The sequence below is a fragment of the Opisthocomus hoazin genome, chromosome 8 (genome assembly GCF_030867145.1).
Source record: "Opisthocomus hoazin isolate bOpiHoa1 chromosome 8, bOpiHoa1.hap1, whole genome shotgun sequence".
Taxonomy (NCBI): domain Eukaryota; kingdom Metazoa; phylum Chordata; class Aves; order Opisthocomiformes; family Opisthocomidae; genus Opisthocomus; species Opisthocomus hoazin.
In genome coordinates, this window is record NC_134421.1 from 46,421,051 (window position 1) to 46,439,699 (window position 18,649).

General features: G+C 36.8%; 1 protein-coding gene across 3 annotated transcripts in view; it reads right to left on the reverse strand.

The window, feature by feature from the left end:
• Window positions 1–18,649, reverse strand: part of LOC142358780 (cortactin-binding protein 2-like) — a 143,654-nt gene that overhangs the window by 21,685 nt on the left and 103,320 nt on the right. For all 3 annotated transcript variants that reach the window (XM_075428178.1, XM_075428177.1, XM_075428179.1), the window contains exons 6-14: window positions 13,868–13,967; window positions 10,323–10,473; window positions 8,938–9,192; window positions 5,640–5,757; window positions 2,916–3,191; window positions 1,976–2,071; window positions 1,473–1,552; window positions 278–364; window positions 95–194 (exon numbers count right to left, since the gene is read on the reverse strand). In XM_075428178.1, the coding sequence (XP_075284293.1) occupies window positions 95–194; window positions 278–364; window positions 1,473–1,552; window positions 1,976–2,071; window positions 2,916–3,191; window positions 5,640–5,757; window positions 8,938–9,192; window positions 10,323–10,473; window positions 13,868–13,967 (1,263 nt within the window). The remainder of the gene's footprint in view (window positions 1–94; window positions 195–277; window positions 365–1,472; window positions 1,553–1,975; window positions 2,072–2,915; window positions 3,192–5,639; window positions 5,758–8,937; window positions 9,193–10,322; window positions 10,474–13,867; window positions 13,968–18,649) is intronic.

Here is an 18,649-nt window from a genome sequence, read left to right on the forward strand (position 1 = left end):
CACTATGCAAAATGTTTTAATGTATTTCTTTACTTTGTACCATTAAAAATTTTCCTAAAAATTTCCAAAATCAGTCCTGCTGAAATAACCTTACCACTGCTGATGAACAGTTCTGCAAGCTGCTCTTTGGAGAAACCAGCATCCACTTTGACTTTAATGATTTCACAGGTGGATCCCGCAGCCACTTGCTTTTGCTGTGTTGAAAATTTACAGATTTGGTGAAATAGCGCAAACTCTAATTTATGAACTAATTTACTTTATATGTTTGTGTGAATACCTTCATGCAGGCCGCTATCTGATATGCTATATAGTCTTGCAAACTTCCTTCTGGACCGTGGAATATGACATTACGGTATTGTTCAACCTACAGACAGACAATAAATTATTCTTGAAAGTTCACAGACTTGGATTTTTTTGTACCTAGGTGAGATAATGAGCACCTAACAGACAAAATTCTTCATTTTGCACTACTGGAGTTGATACAGTCCTTATTACATTAGTTTCAAAATAGGCAATATTTGCATACGACATCTTGGAAATACATCAATAAATTTATATCTTAATTTGTAAAAAGGGATTTTTTCATTACAGCAATCGTTAAAACAAAAAAATCATCTAGGAAGCTTGAGTTTAGGAGTCACAAATATTTTCTTGATTTTTAATTAAAATAGATAAACCAGAATGATGTTAAAATCATCAAAGAGTAGTTTAAGTCACTGCTAACTTAAAGACTTAGGCTACGGACTTTATTTCCAGTTGAAATGGGATCATTTTATCAATACGGTGGAATAAAAATAATTTCATCTATCTTAAGTTTAAAATTAATTTAGCTCTAAAAAGTCCGTAAAGGAATACACTCACATAACTGCAATACTGCTGAATACAGCAGAAACATACGGCACATACCTGTTCTTCTAACAACACAAAATACTATCCAACAACACAGCAGAAATTATGCAGATTTAAGATTTAAAACTAATTCTGATTTGATCAGTGACGTTAAAAAAAATGATCTATGGAAGTTATATTATCCAATTATCCTTACATTTTGGGGTATTAAATAAATTGTCAGTTACAGGCTACAGATATATAAGCTAATAATAAAATTCAAGTCTCAAATAATTGCTTACATGAATGTTATTCTAATTTACTTTCCCTTCAAAAAGTGAAATGAAATAACTTTGGAAAGAAATAAGATACCACAGAGCTTTTAATGTATTTTCTTAAGCAGTTCAGGTGATCAGATGGCAGCTATTTAAAGCAGAAAGTTAATGCCTTCACGTGACTAAACTTATTCAGGTAAGATTTAGGGGGAACTTCATTTTAAAGTAACAGCTTTCGTCCCATTTCATTTTTTAGAAGTCTTGGCATTCTTTCACAGAGCAGAAGATAAATTTTTTTTTTGTCAACACTATTACAGAAGTATTTTCTCATATAAATAGAGTGCAGAGGGAAGCTAGCTTAGTGCTTACCAGGCGGAGGTAATTCTGGAGTGTCTGAAGATGGATCATAGATGCGTAAGTCACACTATTTAGGCAGCCTTCTTGAGGTCCTTTAAGAAGAGATACACAGCTTTTCTATATCTCTCCTGTTTATAAGCATATATGATGGATACACATGCTTTTCATGCAGCAAGTATTCTACAGCAATCTCCTAAAATTACAGGCTATGCAAATTAAAATAGAGAAGAAATGAAAGGCATTTATCTAGCAGCATAGATGCACGGGTATCCATGAAATAAGTGAAATGGACACTGAAATGTATAACTGAAAAATGCAGTAGGGCTTTTATGTGCCAGCATATTTTCTAAATGTTGCAGACTCTTTCAAATCTAGTTAAACAATTAATTGGATATGGTATTTTTGAGGATCAGGCAACACTGAAAAACAAAACCAACAGCAAATGATTCTCAAATTATGTATTTCATATGGAGCGTCTTAACATTCAAACCTGAAAATTATGAATTGAAAATTACCAAACAAAAACACTGTGATATGCTCAGCTCTGTTCTTCTTCAAAAAGTCCCATGGTGGCTGGGAAAAAATCTGACCTGTTGACCATGAAATGTTTCCTGTTAAAAAGAAAAAACAAGAGAGATTTCCTGTAACTCTGTGCAGTGTCCTCTGCTCAAGCACATTCAGTTGCTTACAGAGACGGTGTGCATACACTGACACACTTGGCAAACAAACCAGTGCCAGGTACTACATCGTACTATTATTTGATACATGACCGAGGACACTGTTTTCTGCCAATTACGACGCAAGTTTAATAGCCAGGCTGTCTTTACATCTTTTCATGTCAAATAAAGTAAGATAAGACAACTTGCCCAGTCTAATATGAACAGGTTTTTTTGGGGTGGTGGGCAGGTGGAAGTGGGAAGGGGGTTTAAGATGAAGCACATAAATGTCAGTATCCTATGCAACTGTTACTACCACTACCACGTTTTAGCCAATTTCTCATAATTTTAAAGATTCTTCTGTTTTACCTTGGTAAGTAAAGTTACATAAAACAAGAGTAGTTCTGTTCTACCTATGCTCATGATTTACAGCCTGGATTTACTGTACATTCTCGATGTACCGTAAAGACCGTAGTGTGGGCTTTGCTTTGCCTTGTTTTGTTTCACCTGTAATACAGATCCCTCCTCTGCAGTAACAAATTGAGTACAGGACTAGTTAACATAGGACCTCATGGTCCCCATGATGACATTAAAGTGCTTTATAAACTGTACCATACACATAGCTAAAAGTAAAGAATGCTTTCATGCGAGCACTGTTCAAAGTTTCATAGCTAGTTTGGTCTTAGTCTAAGCTTTGAAAGATCCAGAAATCTACAGATATTTTTAGCTTAGTCATAAGATTTCAGAAACTCAAGAAAGCCCCCAATTTTTGCTTTTCTTGTGATACCAATATTGATACCTAGTTTGACAGATAATATACTGCTTGCACTGAGGCCAATGTTGGATTCTGCAGCACTGTTAAATGACAGGTCTTCTAGGCTCCTCCATCCATCAGAAGCGATTGCTTGGAAATGGTTTGTCACTGCCTGACTCACTGCTTTAGAAAAATCATCCCATGATGTCTGTTTGCGGATATTTAAAGCGCATATTGTGTTTTCTGTATCAAATTCCTCTGCACCACAATGGGCTGGTTCAATGCCACTGACTGAAATCCTCACAGGTACATTAAGAGCATCTGTTGAAAAACAGAAAAAGAATGATAAAAACTGTAAAACTCAATTTTAAAAAATCTTATTATTAAAGACCAATAACATCTAATATTGCAAAGGAAAGCTACAAAATATCTCCTGCTACAGAAAAGCAAATGTTAAAGAGCAGTACAGATCGCCACCACAAAATCAGAGCAGTAATGACAAACAAATATCTAAGTATCTATCTTTTTTAACATTACATAAAAAATCTCGATTATTATGCTTAAATAACAGGAAGCAAGACAAAACTTAATCTTTTATTTGATCTTTACAGACTAATTTCTTATAAATTAAGACAGATGGTAGGTAGTGTCTTAACATTTCAGTTTATTGTGGTTGTGTATGTTTTTATTAGGAATGCAGAAAGGAATTTTGTGGTCCTAGTGCACAAGTGGAAAACACAGTTAGCTGAGCCACATGACTTTAAATAAAAAGCTAAAAGCTAAGACAGAAAATTCACTTGGAATTTGTTTTGCTGTAGAATAAATTGACAAAACATTAAAAAAGAAAGTTGGAAATTTACATGCACATTCTAGATAGAAGTAATTTTAAATCTTGTTCTTTGAAAAATGGAGTACAACTCAACAGAAGAAGCAGCAGGCTATATGGATCATTTAGATGACTAAAAGTGAAAATGAAACTGTCTTCTAACTTTAACGCCAAAACAATACCTTTCAGAAATTATCCCTGAGATAAAAAATAAGAGCACCACAAAAAAAGGTATCAGCTTATTATGAAATCTTGCAACATGATTTTAGTTTTTCTTTTGAGTTCAGAAGCCAAATCTTCAGCTGATACAAACAAATGCAGCTTTTCTGATGTCAGCAAAGCTCTGATGTAAACCGAGTAGCCTACCATAGGGAAAAGATTACTGAAAGGCATCCTTCAGATACAGGATTGTGAGAAGTGTATCCAAGGCTTGTTCTTCTGATGGCTGCACCTCAGGGAAATGAGCAGCGACTACAGGAAACACAGATGGTTCCCTTCAAGGGAAAAGGCCCCTAGGACAGAGGTACAGCGTATGCCCAAATTTCAGTGCACGTGTCCTCTGCAGCATAGCTGGCAATCCTGGTCCCCAGTCTTTCAGATCTGTGGGAGCCCATCCTCCTATCCTACATTGCATGTAATTCCTTACAGTGGAAACCCTACTGGGTTGTGAGGAAGGCAGAGGATGGTACATACACAGCTCACCCAAAATGCAGTCTTGGCTTGTTGAGGCGTGTATCCAGGTGAGAGTGCTGTTTCTAAGCTTCCACAGATCAGGTATGTGGGGGGGGGGGGGGGGGGGAGCTAATTATGATTGCACTTATGTTAACTACAGGGTTAACAAATGAAAGAGAAGACAGGTAGAGTCCAAAGGTTCCGAGCTGATAAAAGCAGCCCGATTGATGATAACCTGACCAGAGAAACAGGGTACTAGGACTGATGAAAATAATACAAGCATCGTTTTTATGGGCTACAAATTCAGCCGTCAGAAATTGGCTTCAGTCTGGTAAGGAAGTAGACCACAGAGGACTTTCTAACAGAAGGTGATGTTTTTCCCCTCTGCACCTACAGTAAAATGGGAAGAACCTAGATACTATAATAGCTGAAGAGGAAAATCAGAAGTAGCACATAGAAAGTTTCCCTAATTTGTTGATGATCAGTGAACTTGACTACCCACAGCCCTACATGCCACAACACAAACACCAAAAAAGTGAATAAATACAAAGCGTACAAATCTACAAAGACAACACATCTGACTGTACAGAGAAGTAGAAAACACAGAATTTGTGAGTGGATGGACTAAGTCCTAACTCAACAAATGCACAGGTCAGTCTTCTCTACTGAATTTTGAGAAAATTTGTGCAGGAGGAAGACGGTGACAGGTTCCAACAGAAGAACAATCTTCTGACAGAAGTTACTGGTGTTGGAAGAAATAAGTTGTTTAATGTTGTCTCTAAGACTTTTTTTAAGAATAAAAGAAACAATCCCCTCAACAATAAAAGAGTGACAAATAAAACTATGCTTTAAAAGGAGACTCAGCTATGACTAGATGATTGTCTTAGCCTGAGGAAATTGGGCAGCTGTCCACCACTAAGTGATTTTTCTGCAAGAATTTGAAGACAAGATAAGAGGAGGATAATAGCTTTGGAAAAAGTATTTACTCATCTTAAATTCAGAAATTTTAAGAGAATATGGATGTTTGCACATGTACAATATACACCATCTTTTCAAATGGTTTAAAAACAAAGACAAAAGTAATTTAATAACCTCCAACAAACGTTTATCATATGCTTTTGCAAAATTTGGAGGACAGAAACTTGGAAGTTTAAGAAAACTTAATTCTGTGGTGCAAAAATGTGACAACTACCCTATTAATATTTCTCCTTTTTGTCCCACAAGCTCTTTACTAAAAACATTTTTATATAGTGCTGATAGCATTTACTTACTTAAGTTTTCTAAGAGATGTTTGCAATCATCAGTAGCAACATCATGCAATGTTCGATTACACTTATCTTTTCTCTCAGCCTCTAGTCCACCATGGCTACAAAGGATTTCTAGACAGTTCTGCAAAGGTAAGAACTGTATTATTTACTTGTCCATTTGCTGCATTAAAGAGTTCTACCAATATGCCGTTAGACTCATAACTGAACCAATATGCAGTCAGACTCATAACTGAAATTCTTACACATGCATTTCCAAAGATAGTCAGCTGTGGAGCTTCTATATACGAACAGCCAAATGATGCTCCTCACAGAGCTGAAAACCAGGAGTAAAAATTTTTTATAGCAGACATGAAAGCCTCAAATCAAGATTTTGAAAAAGCGGAATATACACAGTCAGGCTTCTACAGTCTCCAAGCACCAAATGCTGGTCAGATGAATTGAGAAATTCTTAACATCTGGCCACTGGTTTAGGTATTCACATAAGAAAACAGAAGCCCAGCTATGCATCCTGTTTTGAACATCCTGGCCTCAATGTCCAGGCAACACTAAAAACGCAATTCTAAAGCTTAACACAGACTGCTTAATGAATCTGTGCAGAAGGCCTAAAACCAGTCTTCACTTTGCAATTCATCAAGTAGGAGCTCTCATCATGCATGACAGCAAAGGAAAACCAAACATTTTAAAATCACCTGACAAGCTACTTCTTTGGCAGACAAACCTGAATTTCTGAAAACATAGTGAAATGCAGTGAAATAAAAATGCATTGCTATTAAATTCAGAACAGAAACATTTTGTGAATGCCAACAACATGATGCCCTCTTATTAAAGACTTAAAAAAAGTCATATGCTCAACAAAAGCAAAAATCCATTACAGTTCATTAGAAACAAGCTACTAGCATATAAATTTGGGTTGGTACAATCATTCTGTAACGTGAAATTATTATATAGATCCTCCCAAACTAGTGAAGGGGGAAAAATAAGCCCTCACAAAACCACATTCAAATGTCGATTGATCAGCAACTAGAAGACTGATTAAGTCCTGATTCCTAATGATCACCCATTCAGCAACAATACAGGTGGCCTTCATGAAAGCATTGTCATCCTCAGACATGCCTTTCAAGGACAGATATCCATATTAAACAAAGACACCTGATGGTTTCTGATGAAATTACACTAGTTCATACTGTGTTGATAACCTGCGGGGTTAATCAAAGCAGAGAAACCAAATCTTGAAAACTCAGAGAAGCAGCTATTTCAGTATTTCGATTCGGAAAAGCAGGTTTGGCTACTGTTACCTATTTTGTAGCTGTTCTAACAGAAAGACTTTTGTCAGTACATTTGATACTTTGACACCTTTCATAAACATAGCAGTCATTCAAGCTATATTTCTGCGTGAGAGAAAGTTTTAACAGATTGTGGTTCCAGCGCTTGTAAGAACTTTTAAAAGATCAATTAGGTCACTAACTTTGCCAGAAGAAAATTAACCAGGAAAAAAGTGCATATTTTCTTTTCAGGTTAGTAAGTTAACTGTGTCTCTCAAATGGGTGCAACGAATGGCAAAGGCAGCAGAAGGCAGAGGACTGAACCATGACGCTGAAAGTGGGAGGTAAAGAGGGAAGAAAGAAGTGGGAGAGAACAAAGAAAGGAGGCTTATTTCCTTAGTAAAATTAGAAGTTTTATTAGCTTTGCTGCCTATGAAACAGCAGCTAAGATCATCTGTAAAGAATGGCACCTACCAATCTCAAAGGAAAAGGGTGCAAGTTTATACGGAACTGTCACGTAGTGTCATGAATGACATGCCGTGCAGATGAAGGATTAGAGAAGAAAGTCAAAGTGTTAACAGTACTGTTAATTTGGCTATTGAGCTTTCTTTAACTTCTTCATATCCCAGACATCTCTCGAGTCAATAAACGCATTTAATCAAATACAATTATATAAAGTCTTGGCAACATCAAAACCAGGAATGTGACTGCCAGCTATATATTGCCTTTATCGCCCATGAGAATACCCTCAACCCTCAGTGGAGATCTTGTTAAACAGTTAGCTTGAAATGTGCTCAGAAACTCAAAACCATGAGTAACTCATGAAAGGTGTATGTGAAGACTTCCAGTGTCAGAGCTGTCAGAGAGAACACCTAGCCAAAGCCTCTTTCAGACAGTACCTGTCTAGGTAGAAAACCGAGCTTCAAAGTTCCTGAGGATTATATTATTGCAGAAAGAAACAACATATTGCACACTATTTAGGTATTTGCAGACTATAACAGATACCTTAAACTCCATCTAAATGGAGATGAGTGGAAACTGAAATAACAGTCTGTACCTGCCTAATGGAAACTGGAGATGGAACATTGACCCTGTAATGCAAAATGCTTAGTAAGCAGTGGCTGGTCCCTAAAAAACCATAGTTTAATAAACTGAATCTTAAATCTGTGTCTATTTTAATTTTATCATAGTAGATTTATCAGGAAAAAAAGCAAACAATGATAGATATAGAATTAGACATGTAATCACAAGCTGATTTTTGAAGTCTTGGACTATATTTTCCTAAAATTCACTCTTTTCTATGTTTAGTATCCTCTGTTTTCTCCCTGGGTAAAAGTTTCACAGTAAGACCTGTCTGACAGCTGTGACTAAAAAAAGAAAAATTCCTTTAAACAGTCAGTGTTAGATGTGTAAATCTTCTGAAGTCAAATCCTTCGAGTAATATTCAATTTCCAGAAATCTTCCTGTTTATCATCAATAAGACCTGTAAGGTCATTCTCCATGTCATCAGTCATCCCAATCCACAAAAAAAACTTATTCATTGCCTGCTAAAAAGGCTGCCCAAAATAACAAATTGAACAATGGATCACCTCATAAATCTGATTCTCAAATTTCTTGTCCTCCCCTCCTTCCCACAGGAAAAATTGTTTGTAGTTAAATCATCCCTAACTGTATCTGGAAACCATGTCTATCTAATACCTATATCAAGTTCATGACACCCAATGAATTGACATTTAGGGTGGGATTCACCTCATCTTAACTTTGAAAACCTGAATCTCAAGCAATCATGTTTTCTCTTTTATTGTTGTCCCAAAAGAAATACGCATTTAAATCTGACAATTCACCCAACTGGACATCTAGCTTCTGGGGTAAATTATCCACTGGAATTATCTCTCTGTCTCTGTTAAACCAAGTGTGCCAATAAACTAGATAACAAACTTAGATTTAACATCTAAGTTTTAGTTCTTCGAAGATAAAAAAGAAGGTTTTGTCTTGCCTAAATGCTATCAGGTTACTGTAACGTGTTCACAGAGACTGACCTTCAAGCCTTTTGATGCTGCTATGTGGGCAGCAGTCCAGCCCTCTTTGTCAGCCTGGTTGATGAGATCTGCAGAAATAACAGGCTTTACTCTACTGCTACAGTTGTCTTCTCTCTTCTCCAAATCAAAGTAGTCTAAATTAGGCTCTGGATCGGTTAAAGAGTTCCCATTGTTTGGCTCTCTGTAGTACATAAGGAGCTTGAGACTGTCAACATTACCAGAATCCACTGCTGCATGAATTGGTGACCAGCCATCCTGAAAAACAAAAGCAAAAAGCACACTCCCACCAAACACATAGAAAAATGTTTGCAGAACTTCTATCAGCAATGAATCTGAATGGAAGGCTCTGTTTTGAAATTAAAAAGATAAGCAAGATTGACATACTAATCCTTTGTGAAAACAGCGTTGCTTCTACGTGTTTGGGGTGGAAGAAAGAGAGGGAAGAAAATATAGCAGAAAGAAAATTTTACAGCTTTCTCCAAGGACCGTCCAACGGGCAGAAACTTCAAAACTTTTAGAAGAGTCTAAGTGGTATAGGACTTACATGCTGTTAATAGACTGTTTCCTTATTGTGTATCAAACTAACAGGACTCTAACGATCAATAATTTGTTTCATGTTGCATTAATCAATTTATTAGTCCGATATTTTCATGGTTTTCACATCATAACTTTCTCACATTTCAAGTCAAATATATTTACTTTCTAAATCCAAAATAAGTGAATTAAAAAAAATTGCGTGTAATAGAGGAGCAGAAGGGACTGTGAAGCTAATACTCTTTGTGCTGTGTTTCTGGACAGCCTACATCCCACATTCATGTTTACGTCTTAAGAAAAACTTCAGGAAAGCACCTGAAAAGGGCAATATCTAGATGTTAATTTTGAGACAGTCCTCTTCCCTTTCTCCTTCAGATACATTTTTGTTTGCCATATTCTCCCATTTGTGATATACGAGACTTTACAATACTGGCTGGCAAATCTGGGGGCAGGGGTCCCTTCAAGGACAGTAACACAGTGCCCTAACAGAAAAGGCGAAAGCAAAATCCCCATCTCCACTTCTCTGCCTTAAACATAAGTCGAAACAGAAGAGTTCTGGTTTGCAAATCCAGTCCTGAAGAAAAGTCTGCAGTAAACTGCAGGCAGAATCTGAAATATGTAAAATAGTATGGAAGTCACACAATCTAGGAGATTTTAGAGATAAGACACAACTTAAAAAAAACCTGTGGAAAGTATGATGAAAAGAATAAAATACTAATTTCAAATCACAAAGTTTATTCCAGCTTGAAAGAAAACTCTAAATAAATATATTAATATAAATATTTCGTAGCTGTTTGCAGTTATTCAGTACTATACAAGGTACTTTAAGTTTATGAATTATTTTAACTTACACTGGTTTTTAGTGTTCGATCTGCTCCACTTTCCAACAACAGCTTAATACAATCGTTATTTCCATTTTTACAGGCCAGGTACAAAGGTGTCTGTCCTCTTTCAGCAGCATGGTTAATATCAGCCTGATACATAATTAATAATTCTGCACACCTACAGCAAACAAGAAGGTAGTAAAATGATCTTGTATTCAACATCCAAAAACTCTTTATAACCTACAACTTTTAAATACTTCTTTTCTAAAGTACTGATTTTATAGATACAGACCTACCTGTGATTTTATTCATCACATATACACAAGTATAAGGTATAATTTCATATATACACATAGATATAAAGACAGAAAATCATGTCACTTTAAACCCATAAATCTTAAACTACTGCGGATGCATTTAAAAATTGTGAATATAAAACATTTAATTCCACAAGGCTAATAAAAACTTCATGACAGCTGCTTAAGTGAAACCTTCAGCTGAGCAAAAAGGTACAAATTCTTTCCTGACTCCTGATATTTAAAATAGCTTTAAAAAGAAAAAAAAAAAAAAAAAAAAGAACGGACTAGGACTAGCTTTAGTTACCCGTAAAAGGGACGCTGGCCTAGGGAAGTCCCGTGGTAGGGACAGCAAAACGGCTACAGCATTACCTACCATGCAGACCCCTGATGGAGGCTCCTCCAGAGGATGGCCTGGGCTGTGCCGGTAACAGCTGCTGGGTTAGGGAGCATAAGAGATTAGGTGGAGGGCTGAAGAGCGACTCACTAGGGACCAGCATATGGACCCAAGGTTCTGTACTTCCTCACAACCCAGTAACAGTAGGTCTGGTTTTCTTCCCTATTTTTGTGCCAGGGTTGGCTCCCTTCCCCTTCCCAAACCCAGCATTTCAGCAATTCTCAAGACTTCAGAAAAATCTTAATTCCAATCTATTCCCTCTGCAGTTCAAACAAGGGCTTTAAACAAAGACAACTCCCCGTCTCTCTGGCTCAATATTTATTAGTCCATAAAAACAAAGGACCTCAACAATAAAGCCTCAAAGTAACTAGTGCAATGCCATATAACTGCTGGTTCAGAGACCATGCTATAGCAAGAGGGTGACAAAATATTTAAAGCAATGAAAGATACAGGTAAGAATATAAGCATATAAGAAATTACAGATGAAAAAACCAGTTGTTAAAAAAAATCCCCTTTTAGTGAGTTATTTAGTCAGAAAATCAATCAAGTTCAAGATAAAATGACCAATTTTAGAAGAGTAAAGGAGATAACATTAATAGGAATTACTTAGCTGCACTTTCTGAAAATGCTGAAATGAACAGAAAAAATACAGATAAAAGGAATGCTCTACCTTATCAAATGTTGAACATGTATCCTAACCATACAGTGACAAAAGTCTTCCTAAGATGGGCTTATAACAAGACACCTCCATAAAGCACATGCAGATTGAGTTTTAGGTCTGCGATGTTAAAAATATCTGTTTTGTTATTTTGCATTGTATTCAATGATTCTGGAAGTGCTACATTGACTTTCCACCACAAGGTCAGGTAAGGTCAGCCTGGCCTGGACCACACGGGAAATGACTGTGAAAGTTTCTCCTACAAGCATTTTCTGAATTGGTGATATTACTGAACAGCCCTAAACAACTGTAATTTATTTCTGACTCTGTAACGGGCTGGAACAACACTATTGTGCCAGTTCAGCAATAAGGTTAACTGCCACGTCACAGGAGGCTGGCTAGCAAATCTGTCACAGACAAGTACTGTGTAACTGGTAGTAGTTTACAGCTGTCATTAACCCCAGATTCTTAGTGCTGTCATACAAGTAACACAGACTATGAAACACAACACTTGAAAGGAGACAGACTATACTATTGCCCTGAATTCTGCCTATTACAGAATTTTTCTGAGCCAGAGCTTTGAAGTGATCAACAAATCAAACAGCCTGAAGCATTCATAGCTTCTCTGCTATTTTTGGCTGGCCCTGTTATTATTCCATGCTCACTTTTACAATTCAGTTCACGTTTAGTATCTAAAAAAAGTGAAAGCAAGAAAAGTGTTTAGGGATATCATACTACATAAGTAACTCTAAAGGAAAAAGAACATAAAGTCTGCAATATCATAACACAGCAGACAATATATAGCAAAGTGTTGTGAGGGTAAGTCAGAGAAATAGATAGCTTCCTATTTAAACAAAGTCTTTTGTAAACAAAGATATTTGTTTTAGTGGGCGAATATGAAGAGTGTACTTCTGGATTGTCTTGTCAAGTCACATGTAATTTTTACAGATTTTATGTAACACATTGAAACATTTAACTAGATACGAATTTCTGTGCTCAAAACACCTCGCGGGAATCTACTACCTCTGGATTAAGACTTCCAGTAAAAGATGACCATTAGTTGATAAGCTTGAAGTCTGCAGAGAAGTGGCAAGAATCTCTGATGATACTTATATGCTCATGGAAGATCACGAGAGGGACAGGGATCCCACTCTTCCACATTGTTGGGTCAGGGCCTATCACAGTATAACGACACTCAAAGACTCAAACCCCGACATGTCACTGTATCAGAGTAAAATCCTTAAAAATAGTAAAATGCAACATTAAAAGAATCAAAACCTGAAACATAAGGAAAACCAAAGATACATAAAACAAAGGTAAAGTCTGTAATTAAGATTCCTATTTAAGACTCTTTGCATTTGCAAAATAGATTTATCTGGAAGAGTGATCGCTTCCAACTTCCAGTTCTACTTCCTACCATTCCACGACACACAGTAAAGCTGCAGAGCAGAAACACAACAGCAGCCTTCGGCTTCTCTGATGAAGGGAGGAAAAGGGAGGAAAAACCTATCATCTGGATGAATTGTTGTGTACTGGTTCTCAGTGTAAAAAGAAGACAGAATTTTCCAATCATGCTGTCATAAGCCACCAATCTTTATAAAATTATGAGCTTCAAAAAATAAAATGATTGCAACTACATTTTGAAGAATGTTCTTAGAAATGTTCTTAGAATGTTCTTAGAAATATTCTTTGACTCATACATAACTTTCTCGTTTTCGAAGTTACTGATACAAAACCCCATAAATCTTAAAAAAATTGTTTTGTTGTTTAAAGTATTTGATTCTATATCACTCAAGAGAATACTCAGATAAATGTTCTTTTGTCTCTGAATATGATATTCATAGTTCTCTATGCTTCAAAAAATCAGTGCAAAAGCAATTTCTTTCCTCCTTCCTCTATTAATCATGTATTATGGCTGACAACGTGAAGAAAATAAATTCAAAGGGACGACACCCATGTAGACCAGTCTCATATTATGGTTACTAATAATACATGCTCAGCAACCTGAAGAGCCGCAATTGGAAGCAAAACAAATGGAAAACATTAAAAACAGAATGTCATATGAATATGAGTTTTAGTAGATGCTTTCAATAAATGACAGTTGAATGCATATATACCTAAGAATGCAACAGTAATGTAATGAAAACAGTATATATTATAATGTAAAAAGAATATGAAATTGAGTAATAGCTGATGGGCAAAATCTTCAGAGTTCACTTACTTGACATGTCCCTGAGCAACCGCTGAACACAAGGGTGTAAAGCCATTTTTATCAGCAGCATCAACTTGTGCTTTTGCAGTCAGCAGCAATCTCACACAATCTATAAATTGAGCAAAAACATAGACTGATGCAACAAAACCGAGTGGTGAAAACTACCAGTTAAAACCTGCTCAAGGGGCAACAGCAGCCAGTCTTTCTGCCCACGCACCACAGACCTTAGGGAACCAAAGTGGTTTGCAGGATAGAGGTGAGAACGGCTCCCTGGGGGCACCACCACTCTGCTGCAAAAAGGGACTGCGGTGGGTTCTACCGGGATCCAAATTCGTGCCCACTGCTGGCACCTCCCACAGCGTTAGCTGATTTCTGTACCTCCAAAGTGAGGAATTCGAATTATCCAGCAGCCCCCAAAGGCAGTCACGGGAAAGCCCCACTGGCAGTCATGGCACCCATCCCAAACCCGACAGCCCCAGGGGAGATGCTCCCAGGCTACACGCAGCTCAAACGGCAGGCCGGCCACTCTTGTTTTAGGACACTGACATGGGATTGCAATGACAAATAAGATAAGCTGACAACCTCAAACCTCTCCAAACCATTCCCGTTCGTCTATTTCCGAAATGACACGCTACAAATAGTACCAGCCTGATTCCACCATCTACAGCTAAATTAAGAGAATTAATTACACAGTAATTAGACTGCTTTTCATCCACAAATTGGAATATCATTTGATGCAATTAAGTTTGAAGAAAATACATAATCTGCTCTATATTCTTGAAATTGGTTCTCGACCAAAATAAAACAAGTCTTTTGTAGTTGAAACCACTACTTCGAAAATAAACTCAGCTAGACCACCAATTACAAACTCCTGACCTGATTTCTGAGAAAGCTTAATGAACTCTGTTCCAGCACTGGATAAGATCTTGGAGCCAAGCCTTGCTAGGGAAGTTTATCTCTAGATATCAGAAACAGATATTTATAATTATTTAGAAATCTGACTAATCTAAAACATTCCTGAACATATTTACTCCTGTTACAATTCTTTCAAATATTAATATAGATGTGGTGGAGTTGATTGAATAAATAATTTGACATCAAGAAATAGGATTTTAAAACACTGTAAACTATTATATTGCAAATTAAGATTCTTAAATTCTTAAATAAGTAATCTGATCTGAAATAACTTTTTTTTTTAAGTTGGTTGTCAAGATAAGATACCAGGACTTCACCTGTAATGACTTTTTTTTGAGTCAGAAAGAAGCTCTCGGTTAACTAACGTACCCAGTACTTCCACTTGTAAGATAATACCAATTAAAATCAAATTATATTTTCAATCACTTCATAACAGAAAAAATACTTTGCTAACAATGCAATTTTTTTTCCTCTTTCCATTCTCAATCCCAGTCTTATATTGAACAATTAACTTGAAAATACAGACTACTGCTTGACATCCTAAAATACTTCTAAATTTTATGAAGGATGTTGAAAAAATTTTCTTCTAGCCGTTTCAAAAATTTGGCTAGAACACTGTTTGGTGGCTTCATAAAGCATACGTTAGCCATGCAAAAGCCATGAAGAACACACACAACAAGGTCACCTTTCTAGAAAGGTATGGTTAACTCACAGTTATTGATTGGCAGACCATTCAGGTGGTAGCTTATCTATGTGAAAATACTGTTTCTGATGAAGATCACTGAAAAGAGCTGTTTATTCACAGGGATAGGTGCAAGCATGAGGAACTTTCATAAGGCATACCATGTGAGCTAGGAAGGTCTACATGACCTGTTCTGGTGGCATATCAAGCAAAAGAGCATTAATCTCCAAGAAGCCTGAGTTGTCTGGATGGACTTTGGTTGGGATTTGGAGAAGGCTAATTTGGGTCAGTCCAGGCTCATTAACTCCAGTTCACTGCTGCCTGCCACAGAAGTAATCACCAGTGGAGGGGACTGGGGGGAAGGGCAGGCACAAGACAGACACCGATGTTGTCACTCCGTTAAAGCTTTTGGTCAAAGCAAAAGCAAAACATGGAAGCTTATTAGCACAAACACCTGGAGACTTTACTGCTCTCCACCACAGCTGGGTAGTTCTTCCAGAGTGCTGGCAAACACCCTGCAGATACATCCAGTGGCCTGGCAAAGCTGACTCCATGTAGCTGTATGTCTCTGCACCTCACTCCTTTCTACTTCCCACATCATTCCAGTTTTTCCTATCAATCAGGGTGCCACAGCCTCCAAATACTCAGGATAGAAGAGAATCGATTACACCATAAATGTACATGATTAGCACATAGCTGACTCCAAAGGATGTTATTATCTTCACATCTCTCAGTTTCAGCAACTCATATTATTCCTTTCTCTCTTTCTCAACCACCTTGTGTGGGGCAGAGAACGATCAGGACTGGCAACACAATACAGATATGCAGACATATCAGCTGAGGGAACTACTGTACATGTTATCAAGTGCATAACAGACTGAAGCAGCTCCTGCTTTGTTAACGGATCAAAGACAGACGGCCTGACAAAACAATCTGTTCAGCTATCCCAATCTAGTGGTTAAATCATAAAATCAACAGTTTCCTTGTGTCCATTCAAACACAAAGAAAGTATTTAGTGTATATTTTTAGGGAAGTTCTCTCTCTCAGACCTACAGAATTGGGGACTGTGTGCAGGAAACAAAGCAGCTGCTATGAGCTTCATGTGCTGGAAAACCCCTCAGCTGCAGCTCTCAAAAGGCAACTGTTTACGAACAGGAAGGCCACACATTTTGCAGCTAGGACAGATTAGGAAAGAATATTTGAGTGCTCTCTTTTCTTGTGTAACTCAATTTTTTCTACAGACTGGGCTGAGAGCACATAACAGCTGCTGCCACCATGCTGGTTACAACGTGCTCTACCTTTCTCTAGATATCTACACGTCTCAAATACTGTATTTCTTCATTGAAAATGTGTGGAGATCATTCACTTTCCACTCTTCCTAGACTCTCTGCAACATGGTGTTTTTCTTCTGAAAAGAGGTGCATACTATGCTGGCTCTTAACGAGTCTAGAGTTACTCTTTTCTTCTGGCAAACTGTTTCCCAGGAGAAATCGGAAAATCTGGTTAGTTGACTTAGAAGAAACACGGGGTCCTGGAAATCTCCAGATGTATTTAGTCACTAACTCCAGGTTGAAACTATTCTCAATAAGTTAAATCATGGTGCGATCACCTGGCAGGGTAAACTTATATGTTAAGGCTTACAGTTGGACTTGATGATCTTAAGGGTCTTTTCCAGCCTGAATGATTTTATGATTCCATGATTCTAAGCTAAAAAAAAAAAACAGTCAAAAGACAGTAACTTACTGTTGACAATCCTACTCAACACAATGAAAAAAATTTGTACAATAAATTATTTTATTCTTCTTAAAATTACATCAGTGTCATTTCTTTCTGCCTGGTTAGTTAAAAAAACCTATTAAAATGGACTTTTTTAAGTAAGAGATTTATTCCTATACTTCCTTTCTTAAACCTTTATATTTTTACATAAATTTGATTTTAAAAGTCTTCACTTCGAAGAGTTGCATCTATCCATGCACTTGGGAACAAACTGCAAGTAACAAAGAAAGGATTATATATTATAGTTACGCACAAAAACCTTTCTCCAAAAATATTATAAATCTACCGCTCTCAATTTTCATATAATGTGTTAAGGAGACATCAATACTGCTGCCGTGTGATTCTCTCATTCAGAATTCATACAATGCACTTAGTCACTAAAATGCTGTGATTTGTACAACAAAGTGTTTTTCGGATCCTGTCAACTATAAATAGAAGTTCAACACTAAAACCTTTGTAATATATTTTTTATCTTAAGAAGTAAAAGATACTAAACAATTACAGGATGAATATGCATGTGTTTGTTTGTATTACTGTGTTTTCATACTTCTGTCAAGTGCCTCTCTTATTTGAATTTTTGACAATAAAACAAGAAACCAAATTGCCCTTGCTGTCAGTAAGAACTGCTCAGTAATTGTAACTGAAAATCAGGGCATTTGCTTTAGAACGTTTTAGGAATATAAGATGAGTGAAGAAGAATTGGGTCAATTACAGTTTCCCACAAACACCAGCAATGATAAATGGATGTAAGCGTAGAAGAATCCACAGAACATCCATTCAGTGAGTAGGTAAAAATAGATCCACACAAAGCAATAAACTTGGACTCTTAATACTGAAGATAGAAAGTTGGAGGGGGGGAAGATAAGTGCTAAAGGAAGAAAACAAATTAAAGGACTTTTCCATTATTTTAAGGGTCTTGGCAGCAGCAAAGAATGTGTCAGATGAAAAGGCCCAGATGTTCCTACGAAGTAAACCATAGCACCTAGCAAGCAAAGACAAAATACACCATGCCGAACAAAGGGAAAATTCCCCCTATCTCTATGCCTGGTAGCAAAATTAACCCCGAACATGTCAGAAGAATGTACACTATCTGCCTAGCTATGCATTTTGGATCCTAACTTTACTTTGATTTTTAAAATATTTGATAAAAATAACACAATAGTCTCTCTAAATATTATTTTGAACATTGGATCGGGGTTTTCTAATTGTGTCACTAACAAATACTTTGTCAAATAAAACCACAAAGTACTCTTGAAAGCAGTGGCTTTAAAGGCACCGTGTTCTACCTTTTACTGTGAAACAAAATCCTGATTGGTGGATTTTATCTTTAGTGTCCAAAACAGCATAATGGTATTATTTGCAATATAAAAATCTAGGAAATTTTCACAAAAGTAGAAAAAACTACAGTGATATGTACT